The sequence below is a fragment of the Cucurbita moschata genome, unplaced genomic scaffold (genome assembly GCF_002738365.1).
Source record: "Cucurbita moschata cultivar Rifu unplaced genomic scaffold, Cmos_1.0 Cmo_Scf00008, whole genome shotgun sequence".
Taxonomy (NCBI): Eukaryota; Viridiplantae; Streptophyta; class Magnoliopsida; order Cucurbitales; family Cucurbitaceae; genus Cucurbita; species Cucurbita moschata.
Genome location: NW_019268524.1, coordinates 1,239,546 through 1,256,654, shown reverse-complemented (window position 1 = coordinate 1,256,654; position 17,109 = coordinate 1,239,546). Strand labels below are relative to the sequence as shown.

The window sequence follows — 17,109 nt, the reverse complement described above, 5'->3', positions numbered from 1 at the left end:
AAAAAAAAAAAAAAAACGAAAAAAAAAAAAAAGAAAGAAAGAAGAAGAAGAAAATTACGGAGTATATTGTACCTTACTTTTTACTTCGACAGTGCAGAGATACAGGAGAATTTCAGCAAAACGCAGGGTAGAGACAGATGCCGCGTTGAAAGCAAGTGGCCGAATACATCAAACCACGGTATTTAACCAATTTTTTCCCCCAAAATTGGGTCTACAATAATAGTGAAGCCCTAACATCAGTTTCTTCTTTATTGTTAATGGGCCTGCATATATCAATTAATGGGCCTGTAGCTATTCGTTAATGGGCCTGTACGAAATGTTTTATATAATATGAGTTTACATAAAATATTTGTCTTAAATTATTTAGTTTTTTTTTATTAAAAAAATTTGTATCCATTATTTGTTTTTAAAAATAATTTAATTTATATTTATATTTATTTAAAATTTTTAATTTTAAATTTGGATTACTTTAACCTATTTGAAAAGATAATTGTGCAGTTAAAAAGTGCTTTTTAAAAAATAAACCCACAAACTTATTTTAATTATTAAATTAAAAATTACATATAAAAAAAAAACACTATTCATTTTTAGGTCAAATTAATATTTACTAAAGTTAATATGGATTTATTCATTTTTGGTCAAATTAATATTTACTAAAGTTAATATGGATTAATTATAAAAAAATAAAATAAAAACACTTGTGGGGTGAAGGAGTAACGACGGCAGCAGAGTCTCTGAACTCCTTTCCAAGGAATCACACGAATGAGGAAATAAAATGTTGAAGTGTTGATAACTTAACACTGAAATCACATCCTCAAATATATGGCTTAATTAAATTTAATTTCAGTTAGTTGGAGCGAGTTCATCAATCGTCTCTAGCAATTTTGTACATTTGAAAGCCCGATCGGAGCTGCCAATAGCTAATATAGATATCTTGTTTGACAGACAATCGGCACTCGATTAAGCCCAAAATACCAAAAATTACATATATAAATATGTATGAACACCAAAAATCGAGCAAACCTAACACAGTCGCATTGATTTTTCAATCAGCCATGGCGAGTTCGAGTTCGAGTTCTCATCCACTGGACTTTGATTTCGAACTCCTTCAAACGAGGACGAACGTGCCGTTCTCTTGGGAGGCCAAGCCGGGGGTTCCGAAGCTACAATCGAGTTCCAGCCCTAACGTAAGCACGTTCGAGAGATCAGCGTTGAAATTGCCTTCGCCGCCGTACCGATCGGAGAGTGCTAGGCTTCCCGATGACTACGGTGAGGCGATCCCCTGTTCTTCTCCGCGAGCGAAGAGTGCGAGGATGGCTAAGGAACATTTGTGGCTTGAAGCTTATTCCGACGACTTTGGATCGTCTTTTGGTTTCGGGTGCTGTAAACGGGATGGTTTGAAGGAGAGAGATCCTTTTGTTGAAGCCTATAAGAAATGCACAAACGGCCCTTCGAAGAACCGTCGGCCAATCGGCGGCGGTTCTGCAACAAATGGAGTTAAACGTCCTGGTATTAGACGAAGAATACTTTGTTCACTTTCACGGAAGTGCTGCGCTTCATCCCCGTGACTGGGAGTTTTTATTTTGAGGAAATAAAAATTAAAAAAAAAAATTGTGAATTTAGCTAATGGGAGACTCATTCCCATCCTGGAACAATATACCATAGAGTTTTCCTTAAAATCTATCTAGCCCTCGAACAACTTCTTTTTAATCGAAGTTCGACTTCTTTGGAGCCCTCGAACAAAGTACATCTTTTATTCGACACTTGAAAATTCTATTGACATGACTAAGTTAAACGCATGACTTTGATGTCATGTTATGAATCACGAACTTCCACAATAATATAATATTGTTCACCTCGAGCAGAAGTTATCTATCGGTTTGTTTTTTGTTTCCCAAAATGCCTCATGCCAATAAAAATATATTTCTTACTTATAAATTCATGGTCTATCCCTTTAATTAACTATGGGGTACTCCCTCCTAACAATTCTCCACGCATTCAACCCGCCTATTAACTTTCTCATCAAAGAACAATCGGTTCATATCAAAAAGTTTACAAAGCCGCACCATGAAGAGGATCTGGTGCATGAGCATCTTTGGGCGCTGGTGTGTACTTCGAACGAAAAATGCAGTAAAAAAGTGAATATTTAAAAAGGTGATACGAGATTGATTTTGAAAATTGATCCCAAAAAAAAAAACTACAATTTAGTTTCATATTTTTATTGTAAAAAATAAACTGGTTTGGATGAGACTTGATGATCACAAAACAAAGACATTTATACTAATTTCCTTTATATATGTTGAGTTGTTGACAAAATTACTAAATTACCCCTACCAAAAGTTCCATATTATAAAAAGTATTTAGTCTAGAATATTGAATAACATGAATTAATTCAAAATTCATATTATGCATCTATTAAAATATTATAAATTTGTATATGTTCTATTAAAATATTATAAATTTTCATTCCCTTCTATTAGAAAAATAGAACTTTAATAACTTCTTATACAACCCTTCTCTTAGATGATATTAATGGCAGTCACGACTGCGACCAGGACCGCCATAGAAGAAGACAGGCTCAGTAGCGTAGGTTCGTTGATAATTATCAGCAGAGTAACAAAAAGGCTCATTAGCCCAAGTTCCGACTCTCTCTGGATACTTCAATTGTAGCGAATTGTCCACGATCCTTGGCAGCATCACATAACTAGCGTGGCGGTAATGCCTCCCTGCATAATCTCCACTCCCCATGGCCGTCCTCGTGTGTGGCACTTTCTTTACATGTGAGCTGAACACTTCACCGCCCCATTCCACCAGTGTTGCGCTGTGACGCAGATATCCGAATAGCGTCGGTGGCCAATACCCCACAGGCCACCCTTGCACATTCAACCACCAATTGCGTGACCGAGGATCCTGCATGGTGCATGAGTTATAGTTTACCATATATCCCATATTTGACCATTTAGCTGTGTTGTTTTAGCAAATATACTCAGTAGGTTGAGTAATTCATGGAAAAGGAGAGAAGATTGCATATGAAATTAGATACCTGAAACATACCGACAGAGATAATGAATTGTTGTCCACCTCTAGTTGATATGGGATCAATGACAGCACCAAGTACTATTTTGGGGTTCGTTTGGACAAACCCACTACAAGTTAAATCAAAGCACCCCGTTGATTTGTATGAATCCACCTAACCATTTTTTCATGTTAGATAAAAATTATACTCAAATTTCTTCACTATTCTCCCGTGAGTTCTTATAATTGAAAACTCTCTATCTTACCGTCCAATGTACACTGAATCGAGTTTTTGTATCTCCATATAGCCTCCGATTTACCTATAACAACAAAAATAAATTAAAATTAAATGCTAAAACATGTACTAATTAAGTTTAAATAATAGTAATAATAAAACGAACCATCCAGCCAGCTTCAACGCTTTCAAAATTTTCAGACGGCCCATTTTTCAACCAAATTCTTGAAGCCGTGAAGTCATTTGGCAAATCAACTTTAGGGTTCCAAACATTAATCTGTCCTGAAGCGCCAATGTAATTGTAGCCTGCCGTATACAGGATTGACGTCTGATTCATATTCAACACCAAATTATAAGATAATTAGCAACAAATCAATCAACTAAACTTTAATTTTGAAACCCAAATAAAAAAAATATGTTTATGGAAGGTTTTGCTTACGGAACGGTTGACTTCTGCCCCGAGTTTGGAACTTCCATAAAAAAAATTCTTTCCAAAGCTATCGAGAGAATTGACTCTGAGTAAGTCTTGTTCACGAACTCTGCGAATTGGAATGGTTCCTTCGGGACATCTCCCACTTCTTTGCCATACTTGAAATGGCTCGTTTTGCTCAACCGACATCTTCCAATCAACGCCCCAATCGGGTTCCATCTATATGCATATATGCAAGCATTGGTTAAGAGCGTAAAGATTATGACTAGACTTACACATAATGATTTGATTAACATGAAGAAATGAACCTGAATGGTGTGATTCTTTAGAGCCGGATGGTCAAAAGCAGGCTGTTTGTAAATATCAACACAGTCGATAATATCTCCATCTTCACTCTGCATGATTTCCATGCAAAATTATACGTGAAAAACCGATCAAAAAGGCATTAAATTTTTTCAAATATTTCAAAGAAGGCAACGAAAAGAAAGATGTTACGTAGATGGTGTGGAGGGCAGGCTTATTAAGAAGCTTTAACTTCTTTTGAATCTGCACCGATAATTGTTGAGAATTATTCATCTCCGGAATGGCTGCATGAGCTTGGAGAATGGCAGCAGCAATGGCCAAAGCCACCATTGCCAACAGCTTCCCTCCATGTTCTGTGTTCCTCATTTTCCCCGAAACAAACCCAACACAAAAGTTATGATTTTTGTTTGTTTTCTTGGCTTGAGGAAAAGAATAGAGAATTCAAATATTTATATGAATTTTGTTCATCCATTTGGAAGTTAATAAAACTGAAATAAGGTAAAAGTTGGAGAGAATGACAGAATAGGAATGACAGCATGGTTTATTAACCATAGCCTTTTCTGTTTTAACAAAATTTTTATCTTTAGTTTTTATTAAAATTTAAATTTTTTTTGTGAGCTAAACTAAACTCTCCTTAATAAACTTCTTAATAAACTTCTGTTTTAAAATCGTGACAACTATAGACTTAAGCTAACAATATTTGCTTGCAGGGAGCTTAGGCTATTACATTTGCATTAACCAGTTAAATAATATGTCAGTGTTTATGTCACAACATTATTATCTTAGAATTTCTTATAAAAATGCAAAAAAACAAAAAAAAAACAAAAAAAAAATGCAAAAAAGAGAAAAAGACAACTTTTATAGAATCACATAAGCTAAATTGGAGCAAATTTATAATTTAATCCTTTAAAAATTAATAGTAAGAAATTACATGTAAAAAAGTTTATTATTTAGAAATAAATTATTGGTCAAAATGAAGCAACGTGGTAAATAATTTTAGCCACCGGTTCAACCTTTAGCCCGTACCCTCTCCTCCCACTGTCAATTTTTTTTTTCACTTAAACCCTAAAACTCGATTGAACCCGTAGGCTCCGAGTACCGACCACTCCGGTTTCTTACCCGTTATTAGCATTAGTTTTGGCGCCATTATTTTGCCCACCGCAGCGTATAGCCGTAACTGTGAGTAATCTAATTCCCTCTCGTTCTTTAGGCGCTTTGGTATCGGATTCTGCATTTTTCTATCAAGTTTCGAAGAAAAATTCGTGCTAAGGGAATGGATGTGAAAAAACATGTTAAACGTGGAGGTGATTCTTTCACAAATCTTTATATATTCTTAAGAACACTGCGGTTTACCTCGAGAAAGTGAAGTCCAGTGAAAGAAAGGATTCGGGTGTGCAGACGCATCGAGGAGCTAATCGCAATCCCCATCGCTTCTTTGAGAGGAAACTTGTCTCTTGGGAATCGGTCGTCCTTCTTGTCTTGAAATATTTATCATGCCAAATTTTTGGTTGTATGGTGTTGTTGTGACTTCTTGGAGATTGAGAAGTGAGAACCTTAAGAGTGAAAGTACGGGGATATTCACATTCACGCCGCATGCGGCAGGATTATTTGTTTCTCACCCAGTTTTGAATTTGGAGGGTTTTTAGGATATATAGAAATTAAGAAGGGTGATGCAGTGAGACGTTTCAGTAGGTTTAAGTTGCTTAGTCGATTCTTTATGGTCCTTGCCTAATCATACAGGCCTTAGCGTCGAAACTATATACTATATGTAACTTTTTGAGACGTTTAGTCTACGAAATTGTGATATGTTTCTGAGTTCTCGTCCCGCTCTCTTTAATTATTTCATAGGACACATTGAATGACACTTTGTGATTGACTGGGATGCAGTGGATTTTACTTTAGCCCTGCAGTAATGGGTCGATTTTCGATTCCATCGTCCAGGAAATCAGCCTTGGAAATTTGAAATTAGATAATTTGTTTGATTGGACACACCTTCGGATCCAGTTACTTATTTGTTGACTAACATTTCTAAGTTGTTTGCAGCTGGGTTTCCATTTTTGCTTTTGGTGGAATTCAACTAGGAATTAGCTAGCTGATCTGTCGGTATTGTGATCTCTGGTTACCTTTTTTATGCTCAAAGCTTGACGTTCTGTTATGCTCTGAAATGGATAATCTATCTCAGTCTTCAGGCGGACAGGTAAAGAACCTTTTCTCAGTTCTCAATTAACATCTCTGATTTTAGTTCTTTGCATGTGTGTGTACGTATAAAAGTACTTACATATATTTTATTGCTTACAATTGCCGATTTGAGCTCAGACATTTATTTTGTCTGTTCAATTATTATCTTATTTTTGAAATATTCCCGTGACTTCTCCTTCCTTTTTGGTGCATTAGTGTGTTTGTCTCTTTTGATTCTTTCCATGTATGTTCAGTTCAAATTTCTAAATTCTGGTTCACTGATTCCTGCAGGGTTTTATTTGGTTACTTATTTGTTATGATATTTGGTTAAGTCTATATTCTATTTATGTCTATCGAGTTGATGTGAGTGTCTGAGATTTTTCTGCTGCAGTTTCGACCAAATATCCCAGCACAACCAGGCCAGACGTTCATTTCCTCATCTGCCCCACAGTTCCAGTCAGCAGGGCAGAATATATCTTCTTCAAATGTTGGAATTCCAGCTGGTCAAGTCCAGCCACATCAGTATCCTCAATCAGTGCCACAGTTTGTGCCAAGGCCAAGCCATCGAGGCTATATCACTCCTTTGTCCCAGGGTATTCAAATGCCTTATGTTCCGACAAGGTCTCTTACTTCTGTTCCACCTCAGAGTCAGCAAAACGTGTCTGCACCAAATAATCAAATGCATGGTCTGGGTTCTCATGGACTATTTATTTCTTCACCATATACTGTAATCCTCTCATTCATTGCGCATTGTTTACTTTCTTTTCTGTTAATTTGAAAAGCCATTTTTTGTATTTTTATTTTATGGTACATTTCCATGTCCACTCTGACTGACACTAAATGATGTTGGTTTCACTTCTGATTTCCAGCCAATGTCACAAATGCATGTACCTGTTGGAGTTGGTAATAGCGAACCTTTGATGTCTTCTGTAAGCCAGGCTACAAACCCAGTCTCACAGATTGAGCAAGCTAACCAGCATTCTTCAGTTTCTACCGTAAAGCTAGTATGTTCTGCTTGTTTTATTTGTCTACTTCTATCTTCTTTGATTTGAGGGATGATCTGCTATAGATCTTGTATGAAAAAAGCTAGAGATGGACTTCAATTTATTTTTATTTTTCTTTTGATTGGAATTTATACGTACTTTCTCTTCTTTGACTTATTGAAAATGTGGTCTTATGTATTAAGGCATTGATAAATGTTCTTATGCAAGCATGGATGAAGTTAGGGATGTGGAAAGTAGTATGTAATGCCCACATTGGGGAAAAGGTCTGTTTTTTTCTTAAAAAAAATAATATAGTATTTTTCTTCGAGGCATTAAGACAGTTTTCTGATGTGAGCTCCTCAGTGCTATTAAGATGCTGATTTCTATATCCTGACGGGTTTTTTTTCATGTCATTTATAACATCAGGCTGCTAATGTTCCTGTCTTCAATCATCCATCTGATTGGCAAGAGCATGCATCAGCTGATGGAAAAAGGTAATCATGCATTTATCACCTGGTTACAGCTTTCTTCTCATTTCTTAAAATCCAAGGTTTAAATATGTCAACTTAATTGTCGAGGTTAAACACAGTTAATTACTAATTTTCAGTTTGTATACACAGTTCACCCATTGTTTATAGCACTCTGCAATTCTCTTGATTTCTCTTACTGAACAGAAATTTTTTCTAGATATTATTACAACAAAAAAACCAAACAGTCCAGTTGGGAGAAGCCATTGGAACTTATGACACCACTTGAGGTAAATGTCATTTTTATGAATCATCTTTTATTCTTACCTATAACATTATAACACATCTGTTAAAGAAAAGGTATTATACAAGGCATTCTTTTCCATTTCTAAACAAAATTCATGGTTATAGATGCCGTTATTAGAATATTCTTTTAGATTCATAGGTAAACTTTTGGGGCTGGGATGTATATATAGTGGCTCCATGGAAAAGTATTCTTTGGGGTTGGGATGTATAATTCAAAATCATGATTTTTCTGGATATTCTATCAATTCAGGGATCAGTGTGATTTTCTAGACTGATAATTTTTCTAGATAAGCATCTATTTTATGTATATACATTTTCTCTACATAGGGTATATAAAGGTTTTCGTTATCAGATATCTTATTTAACTACTGTTTTTTTGTCCTCTTTTGTGTTCATTTACCGGTGCAATATCTTTAAAGCTCTTTGGATATTCGTTGTTGGAGGACAACTAACTCAAATTTCTTTTTCCAATATAATATGTTTGCTTCTGATTCAAATAATTGTTACAGAGAGCTGATGCATCAACTGTGTGGAAGGAATTTACATCTCCATATGGAAGAAAGTGTGTTGCTTTGTCTCTGTCCTCTTTGGCATTAGCCTGGCCACGTTCACATTTTTCAAGTTTTTTTTAGTGTGTTACATTTCTTGATCTTCATGAATAAGCATGTACACTAATGGTTTACCACGAGGTGAAACAGGTACTATTACAATAAGGTGACAAAAGAATCAAAGTGGACCATGCCAGAAGAACTGAAGGTTGAAATCATGGGTTACATTTCACATATCTTTCTTTCTCATGTTTCTTTCAAAAGGAGTCATGGCTGTCAATCTAATTTTGTTAATTTGCTTGCAGTTGGCTCGCGAGCAGGCTCAGAAAGAATCTGTCCAAGGAACACAAACAGATATGGCTGTTACAACGTCTCAACCTACACCTACTGTTGGTCTTTTCCATGCTGAAACGCCGGCAATTTCTACCATTAGCTCCAGCATTTCTCCAACTGTTTCTGGGGTTGCATTGAGTCCAGTTCCAGCTGCTCTTTTTGTTTCTGGTCCTCCTGCTGTGGTCCATGTCAATGCTTCGTCAATGTATGTACTAGTCTTGCTGATATAGTTTCCACATCCACTTTTTCTTGGATAGCAGCTCCAAGTGCGCATATAGTTCCAGTTTTGTTTTGCTCATTGTTGTCTTTGTCCTTTTGAAAATAGGACTGCTTTTGAAAGCCTTGCATCTCAAGATGTAAAAAATCCTGTTGATGGAACTTCTACGGAGGACATTGAGGTAATTTGTGGGAGATTTTTATCTTGTACTTTTTGCCTCATAAATGATATTGGTTTCTATACATTTCTGAAAACTTTATTTTAAATCAAGATCTTTCTACTTCTAAATTCGAATAGAAACTAGGTTGATTTAGTTAGTTCATCTAAAATTTGAATAAAATTTGGCTGATTAGTTGTCTACTAGTTTTTGATATAATCTTGGGTGTCATGACAGGAAGCAAGGAAGAGAATGGCAGTTGCAGGAAAAGTTAATGAGACTGTCTTAGAGGAAAAATATGCTGACGACGAACCATTGGTATTTGCCAACAAGCTGGTACTTTCTGAAAAACATCTACTCTTTACATACTTTTGGAGAGAGAGAAATTGAGTACCCCATGGTTGTAATTGTGAATATATTTACCTGTGCATTTTTTTTTTTCATTATTATTGTATTTATTTTCTATTTTAAAAATATATTTCAATCATTAGGAGGCAAAGAGTGCATTTAAAGCGCTTCTGGAATCTGTAAATGTGCAGTCTGATTGGACGTGGGAGCAGGTTTGTTTGGTTTAGGCATCATGCAACATTTTTCAGTTTTCATCATATTTCATATACGCTAATTCAATCTGTTCAGGCTATGCGAGAAATAATTAATGACAAAAGATATCGCGCCTTGAAAACTCTTGGTGAGCGGAAGCAAGCTTTCCATGAGGTATCGATATGACTGGACTACAATGAAGTTTTATTGAAATGATTGGAATGAAATAATGCTTTGGTTCACCCCTTTCCCCTACATTTTTTTTTCTTTACAACCAAGGTGGATCAGACTTTATTATTCTTTTGATGAATTTTTATGAGTTTAGTATTTAGGACATAGAAAAAAGTTGGATGCAGAAGAAAGACGCATAAGACAGAAAAAAGCTCGTGAGGAATTCATCAAGATGTTGGATGTAAGTTTTTGTATACAATTTCTCCTGTCATGTTCTCTCTATTATTTTTATTTGATTGTTTTAGAAATCTTGATTTTTGCTTGCATATACATTTTAATTTCAGGAGTCCAAGGAACTCACATCATCTACCAGATGGAGGTTGGGTTCTTAGTTATTATTTATTGTTATCATTATTTATCTTACAAGTTCGTAATTCCTCTTGACCTTATATTTTTTTCCTTTCCAATTTTTGAGGGACAGCAAAGCTGTTAGTATGTTTGAGAATGATGAACGGTTCAAAGCCGTTGAACGTTCTAGATATCGGGAGGATCTTTTTGAAACCTGCATAGTGGAACTTGAGAAGAAGGTAGGAATCGTTTGTTTATTCATGCATGTGCATGCGTTAGTAGTATCCTGTGAGAGATTTCCCCTTGTAGGCAGGTGAATGTGAGCCGATGGTTGTGTAGAGAAAATAAAAGAGGACTAAGAATTTTTTTTTTTTTTTGTAAGTTCGAAATTTGTACTGACTGCACAAAGAACTAACCAAAAGTAGTAAAAACGGGAAAACATCTTGGTTCCCAATTTTATTAATTGAACCCACCAATAATGATTACCAAATTGACTCTGTGGATGGCAGTACTGAGATGTTGCTTGCCTATTCTTTTGGAGTCATCTCCCGGCTTGATTTTTCATCTAGTTTTGTGCCCTTTCTCCTCTCTCCTCTATCCAGAATCTTATAATCTCCAAAGACGTCAATTTTCTTGCTTGAGAGGTTTAGGAATCCACGAATGAGTTTTGGGTTATTGTTAACTCTTTGTGGGTGGCGGCACTCTGGTTTTTTGTAATTAGTAGATAGGGTCTTATCCTTTTGGATTGGAGTGTGTTTCTTATTTAGTGTCTAGTCTCCTCTTGCGGGGCTGAGTTTTTATTTTTTCATACCCTAGTACATTCTTTCATTTTTGTCCATGAAAGTTGGATATTTCTTTTTAGAGAAATGCCATGGACAATTTTTTTCTTTCTTTTTTGTTCCTGTTACAATATAGTATTGCAATCCTTTTTAGGATGTTGGTTTGGAATTTTGTTGATGTTTTATTTTGAATCTTATTAAATGATATCATTTTTGTATTAAGAACATTTCAATCAACAGCCCCGAAGAAAAAATTACAAACAATTTATTTTTAGTGTGCGAGAGTAATGGGGGCTTTCAATGTACTTTGACGATATTACTTCTCCATTTGATAATTGTGATGTTGTCCTGTACTCTTGATAAGTTGATATTATAACCTTTTTTCTATGTTGGAGTGCATGAAATTACCTTTTTCTAGATAAGGGAACATTCATACACTCTTAAATTCAGGAAAAAGAAAGGGCTGCAGAGGAGCACAAGAAAAATATTACTGAATATAGGGAATTTCTCGAGTCTTGTGATTACATAAAGGTATTTTCCCTCAGGCTTTGGGATGTATAAATTTACTTATTCCTTATTATGCCTTATTCTCGCGATTGTTTTCTGTGGTTTAGGTGAGTAGCAAATGGCGGAAAGTACAAGATCGATTGGAAGTTGATGATAGATGCTTATACCTTGAGAAACTTGATCGCTTGCTTATTTTCCAGGCATGTCCTTTTCATTTTTATTTGATTTTCTGTTTGTGTATTCCAACTTAAATTTTATGCTGTATTTGATTGGTACAGGACTATATACGTGAGTTGGAAAAGGAGGAAGAGGAACAGAAGAAGATACAAAAGGTTTTATTGTACATCAGTTCATCATATGATAGTTGATTCTATTTTATTAAGTACATAGGACACTCACATTCACATTTAACCATTTGAAGGGACGTTTGCGAAGAATTGAAAGAAAAAACCGCGATGAGTTCCGCCAACTCATGGAAGAACACATTACTGCTGGTGTTCTTACAGCTAAGACCTTTTGGCGTGATTACTGTTTGAAGGTAGAGAACTTTTTAATCTTCTGCTGAACATTGAAATCTGGATTAGGAATCTTTCCCCACATCCCCGATTGTCTTTTTTTTTTCAAGGTTAAGGAGTTGCCTCAGTATCAAGCTGTTGCTTCAAATATATCTGGCTCAACTCCAAAGGACTTGTTTGAGGATGTTCTGAAGGAATTAAAAACTAAGGTGATCTTCTTATCATACTTTGTTATAGAAATTTTGTTAGTTTTATAATTTCTTTTTATTATCAAAGATAAATAGGAACTAGTGATTTATTACTCTAATAGCCTACCATCAGGTAAAGCATTTCATAGGATTTGTGGTTTTCATTGTGTGTATGCTAGGACTCATTTTAAGATAATTTACTCTGTCTTTCTCCCCTCTCCACACTTACTTCCTTTCTAACCTTTTTCCATGCAATATTATCCACTATTTTATGCGTATATACAAAAATAATTAACATATTGTGAGTAAATATACCAAGAAATGCATTGTGAATAAAGGTATTTAGCATGTCTTTTGTCCTTGGGTCTTTTCCCTGTAGAAATTCTTTTGATGATTGGGAATAACATGAGATCACAAACTTCACTAAAGCTGTAGAACATCTTCCTTTTTGGAGGTATGATTTTCATTCGCGTCCAGTTTCTGATGCCTGAACTTTTAGCAACCTTAGCATCTTCCCATCCAATCAAAATCATGAATGTAATTTTTTGGCCTATGTAATGGAGAAACAGTACTTGCTAAACCCCCATTACTACGTTGTGAAGTTGTATCCAATGAACTTGGCTACGAACTTCTTGGCTGGTAAATTAAGTACATCCGATCAAGATTTATGGAACACTGTTTTTGAATTCAGGCAGATAGTATTTTCATGCCATTGTTATGGGGGGAGCGTAGGTCCATCTTTAGCAAGTTCCTGTTTCTTGATTGAGTTTCTAGTCCAATTGATCTTAGTCAAACTTAGCTGATGATAGGAGTTGTTGCATCTACGAATCTTGTTGCTCGGTGAATTCCCTCTGTTCATCATCTTGAATTCTCGTGAAGTACATGTTTAACCTGAAAAAATATTTCAGGACTGCGTGCATTCTTTTTACCTCCAAAAAATCGTTTCAAAATGCATTGATGGATTCTATCTCATTTTATTTATGTAATTTATGTTATTAGCTCAATTGTCTGCATTATATATATTAGAAAAAAATGTCTGTTATATTATTGTTGAATCCAAAGTGCTTTTGAAATTTTACTGTCAAGCTCACATTTTCCTTTTCTTTTTTTTTTTAATTTCTAGTATCACAAAGAAAAGGCTCAGATAAAAGATGTGATGAAGGCAGCGAAGGTAGTATGATTATAATCTTTATGAACGGCTACTGCTGCTGAATTCATTTTATTTGAGTGGAATGCTTTTCAGGTTACCATCACTTCATCATGGACATTTGATGACCTTAAAGCTGTCATTGAAGAGGGTGCCCCTCTTGCACTTTCAGATATAAATTTTAAGGTACTACTTAAAATTGGCCAAAGTTGTCTAAAAGTTTGGAATTGTTTCGTGTGTTTTCTCTTTTAAAATTCTTTTATAAATATTAATTTACACTTTTTAATTTTTTTTTTTCAAAACTGAAACTTTTCATTCAAAAAAAAATGAAAAGAGGCTAATGCTCAAAAGATTCAAACTTTTCAAGGGGTGGATACCAAAAAGAGTAAATAAAAGAAAATACAAAGGAAAAATGATGGCTTACCAAATAAGACATAAACCAAGATAGGAAAAAACAGCGAAGTGCTTGTTTAGAGAACACCGTGATGGGACTTATGAACTTCTAGATTCAAACTGATTAAACTGATGGAGATACTTCTCGTTGAAGATTCTTTAATTCCTAGCCATGCACAAACCTTTCCATTCTGTGTTGTAGCCTTCACTTCAAACAAAATTCTTCTCGTATAAGATTCTATATCAGGCATTTGCAAGACAAGACAACCGAAAATGAGAGCTTCATTTGAAGGAAACTTCTAATTTCTGTCGTATTCCATATTGATGACCTTATTCTCAATATAATCTTAAACAAAAAAGATTGACATCACCAAAGCCACTATCTTCCGCAATATAATCTCCAACTACTTTCCTACTCGTACATTTGCATGACCACTCTAATCAAAATAACCACAATCTTCTAACATGTTGGCATCGGAATGGATCAATTTGCACACATTCAGGAAATACGGCAAACCGTTAGGTCAATCCTCAAATAAAAAATATATGAGCTAACCCGTTTATCCCTGATCCTTGTGAATTCCAAGAAATTTTCTTCATTGGAAAATAAAGAACAACAATAAAAAATTAATCTTCCTGACTTGACTCCCTGGGGAACATAAGGGGAAATCTCCCTAAGTTGCTAACCACTCGCCTTGATTAATGAGGAAATTTATCTGGTCTCAAAATATCACTTTCATCTGAAAGGAATGAGATAAAAGGAAGCTTCAAATATGTGGTTCTACTTTAAGAAATTTGCTGGAGTTGTCGAAAAATTTGGAACTGCTCTTGTTCTCTTTCAAAATTCTTTTATAAATATTAATTTGACTGTATATGCTTAATTTGTTCTGCAGCGCCAATCTGTATAATGAGTTTCTTTTTCTTAGTGTAGTTTCAATCTTTCATTTTTTTCTGAAATACAATTTGGATTTTGGCTTTGTATGTTGGGGTAATTAAGATGCTCAGAATCTGACGATAGAGATATTTATTCTGTATCTTGAGTAATTGAATAATCTTAGTTTCTGATTACTTGGTCCTCTGAAGACTATGGATATATTCGTGTTCTTTCACAATTATGTCTTTTATTATTGTTTAGGATGCAATATGTTATCCCATAAATTTCTGGTTGTTTTTTACTAAGGAAAATAGAAATTGGCCAGCCTGGAAAGCTGAAGGCCTAGCCCGTCGTCTGTGAATTGATTCTTACTCCCAATTTCCCAATGTCTACGCTTATAAATCCTCCTCTATGAAAAACTTCATTGCCTTGTCTGTATCTTTAATTTTGTATCCTTTGATTTGTTATCAACATGATACGTGTTTTGAGACATTAATAACATCCTACTATGTTGAAGCTTGTATATGAGGATTTACTAGAAAGAGCCAAAGCAAAGGAGGAGAAAGAAGCCAAAAGGCGTCAACGTTTGGCTGATGACTTCTCAAGACTGCTTCAGTTATTCAAGGTATTTTTAGAACTGTTGATGACGTGTAAGCTCATTTCAGACCGACTGTCTTCTCTAACAGCTAGTTGACCTTCAATGGTTGTATTAATACAGGAGATTTCAGCTTCTTCCAACTGGGAGGATAGCAAACAGCTTTTTGAAGAGAGTGAAGACTACAGGTAGTTTATGAAGATGTCGATTATTTATCATAAACGAGTTTTGGGTATTCAATTCTCTGCTTTATTTGACTTTTTTTCTTCTACTGTCACTTAGATTAATTGGGGAAGAGACCTTCGCGAAGGAAGTTTTTGAGGAATACGTAGTGCATTTACAAGAAAAGGCAAAAGAAAAGGAACGCAAGGGTGAGGAGGAGAAGGTGTGTGGCAAATTGCTTTTATGCTTGATTAGTTTGATGATTCTACTTTTCAGTCGTTGGGTGAAGAATTATAAGTGGAACGATATTTTAGGCTTTAAGCAACCAACTGATCTGAAAAACTGAATAAACATAGCCCAAACGACCATTGGTTGGTTTAAGTTCAAATGAAGTGAATTTGTTTGAATTGGTTTAATTTTTGGTTTACATATGCATACATGTCTTTTCCACAATGTTTTTGGTTTATGTACATATAATTTAGGTTTTATTTTTTTCTTAACGAGAAACCAAGTTTTCATAAATTTTAGAAATGGGGATCATTGTTTTTCTTTCTAATGCTATTCGAAATTTCTAACAAAAAAGTATTTTTTTTATTATTATTATTTTGAAGCCAATCCCTCGGTAGTTCAGATCTTCTGTTGAAATAGATGATTCCTCGATAACTTTGACCGAAGTGTAATAAGATACTGTTCGGAATTTTTTTCTCATTCTCAGAAGAGAACTTCTATTTTGCACAGGCTAAAAAGGAAAAAGAATGCGAGGAAAAGGAGAAAGAGCGAAAGGAGAAGGAAAGAGAACGTGAAAAAGAAAAGGGGCGTGTTAAGAAGGATGAAACTGATAGCGAAAATATAGATGCAAACGAAACTCGTGTCTACAGAGAAAAGAAAAGGGAAAAAAACAAAGACAGGAAACGTCGGAAGCGGCATCATAGTGCCACTGATGATGGTGGTTCTAATAAAGATGAGAGAGAGGAGTCTAAGAAGTCTTGCAAACGTGGCAGTGACCGAAAAAAGTCAAGGAAGGCACGTGAATATCCTTGTAGATGCTTGTGACACTGTTTTGTATAACGTTATTAGAAATTAAATCTCTTTGTATGTTTCTTGGCAGCACGCATATTCACCAGAATCAGACAGTGAGAGTAGGCACAGAAGACACAAGAGAGAACATCGAGATGGTTCATGTAGAAATGACGGACATGATGAACTTGAAGAGGGGGAGCTTGGAGAGGATGGGGAAATTCAATAGCCGTCGTTAGCTTTCGATTTCAGGATTTGGTTTCTACGGTTTGCAAGGGCAGAGCGATCAATGTGATTTTAATTGGCCAGGGATGGCAACTGCTGGAAAGAATTCTTTTGAAGAGAGATGAAGGGTGACCCAGTTATCATTCTTCCATTGTCTGTTAGTGGATACATCTGTAGTGTCCTACAGGAGTTAGTGGCGTATATAAACCAGCCATTTTTATTACTTGTGACCTGGTTTTGTAAGTCGCTACTTCCCTCGTCTACTGTAATTCTGTCGAGAATAATAAATCCACAGGCTGCTTATTTGCGGTTCTCTCAACTGATTTGAAGTTCGATTATTGAGATTATCTTAAAGCTGATTTTACAGCATTAATCGTAACTAGAATGAAAACGTTATGAAGTATTATAAATTGTGGCATCATTCATTAAAATTTACTGTTCACAACCATATCATGGGCGTTAAAACATGTGAGTAA

The 17,109-nt window shown here is 35.3% G+C and overlaps 3 protein-coding genes across 3 annotated transcripts in view; 1 reads left to right on the top strand and 2 right to left on the bottom strand.

Annotated features, from left to right (window-relative positions):
• The window catches only part of LOC111446397 (RNA-binding protein 1-like), a 1,726-nt gene extending 1,563 nt beyond the window's left edge, over positions 1–163 (bottom strand). The window contains exon 1 of the mRNA XM_023085207.1: positions 78–163. The gene's annotated coding sequence lies outside the window, so the exon portion shown is untranslated. The remainder of the gene's footprint in view (positions 1–77) is intronic.
• Positions 164–2,504: 2,341 nt separating this feature from the next.
• LOC111446601 lies at positions 2,505–4,337 on the bottom strand. Its single transcript, XM_023085462.1, has 7 exons — positions 4,176–4,337; positions 3,989–4,075; positions 3,690–3,899; positions 3,417–3,578; positions 3,282–3,335; positions 3,044–3,190; positions 2,505–2,910 (listed from the first exon to the last, which is right to left on the bottom strand). The coding sequence occupies exons 1-7, from the start codon at positions 4,311–4,313 to the stop codon at positions 2,530–2,532; spliced, it is 1,179 nt and encodes a 392-aa protein (XP_022941230.1). The 5' UTR covers positions 4,314–4,337; the 3' UTR covers positions 2,505–2,529.
• Positions 4,338–5,153: 816 nt separating this feature from the next.
• On the top strand, positions 5,154–16,971 carry LOC111446425 (pre-mRNA-processing protein 40A-like). The gene is made up of 28 exons (XM_023085243.1): positions 5,154–5,287; positions 6,027–6,180; positions 6,553–6,888; positions 7,031–7,165; positions 7,571–7,638; positions 7,832–7,901; positions 8,427–8,479; positions 8,616–8,673; positions 8,771–9,003; positions 9,124–9,196; positions 9,410–9,508; positions 9,664–9,732; positions 9,809–9,886; positions 10,038–10,124; positions 10,228–10,262; positions 10,365–10,470; positions 11,461–11,541; positions 11,625–11,717; positions 11,796–11,849; positions 11,939–12,055; positions 12,143–12,241; positions 13,344–13,391; positions 13,464–13,553; positions 15,152–15,259; positions 15,353–15,417; positions 15,512–15,614; positions 16,130–16,414; positions 16,500–16,971. The coding sequence occupies exons 2-28, from the start codon at positions 6,148–6,150 to the stop codon at positions 16,635–16,637; spliced, it is 2,814 nt and encodes a 937-aa protein (XP_022941011.1). The 5' UTR covers positions 5,154–5,287; positions 6,027–6,147; the 3' UTR covers positions 16,638–16,971.
• Positions 16,972–17,109: the final 138 nt, after the last annotated feature.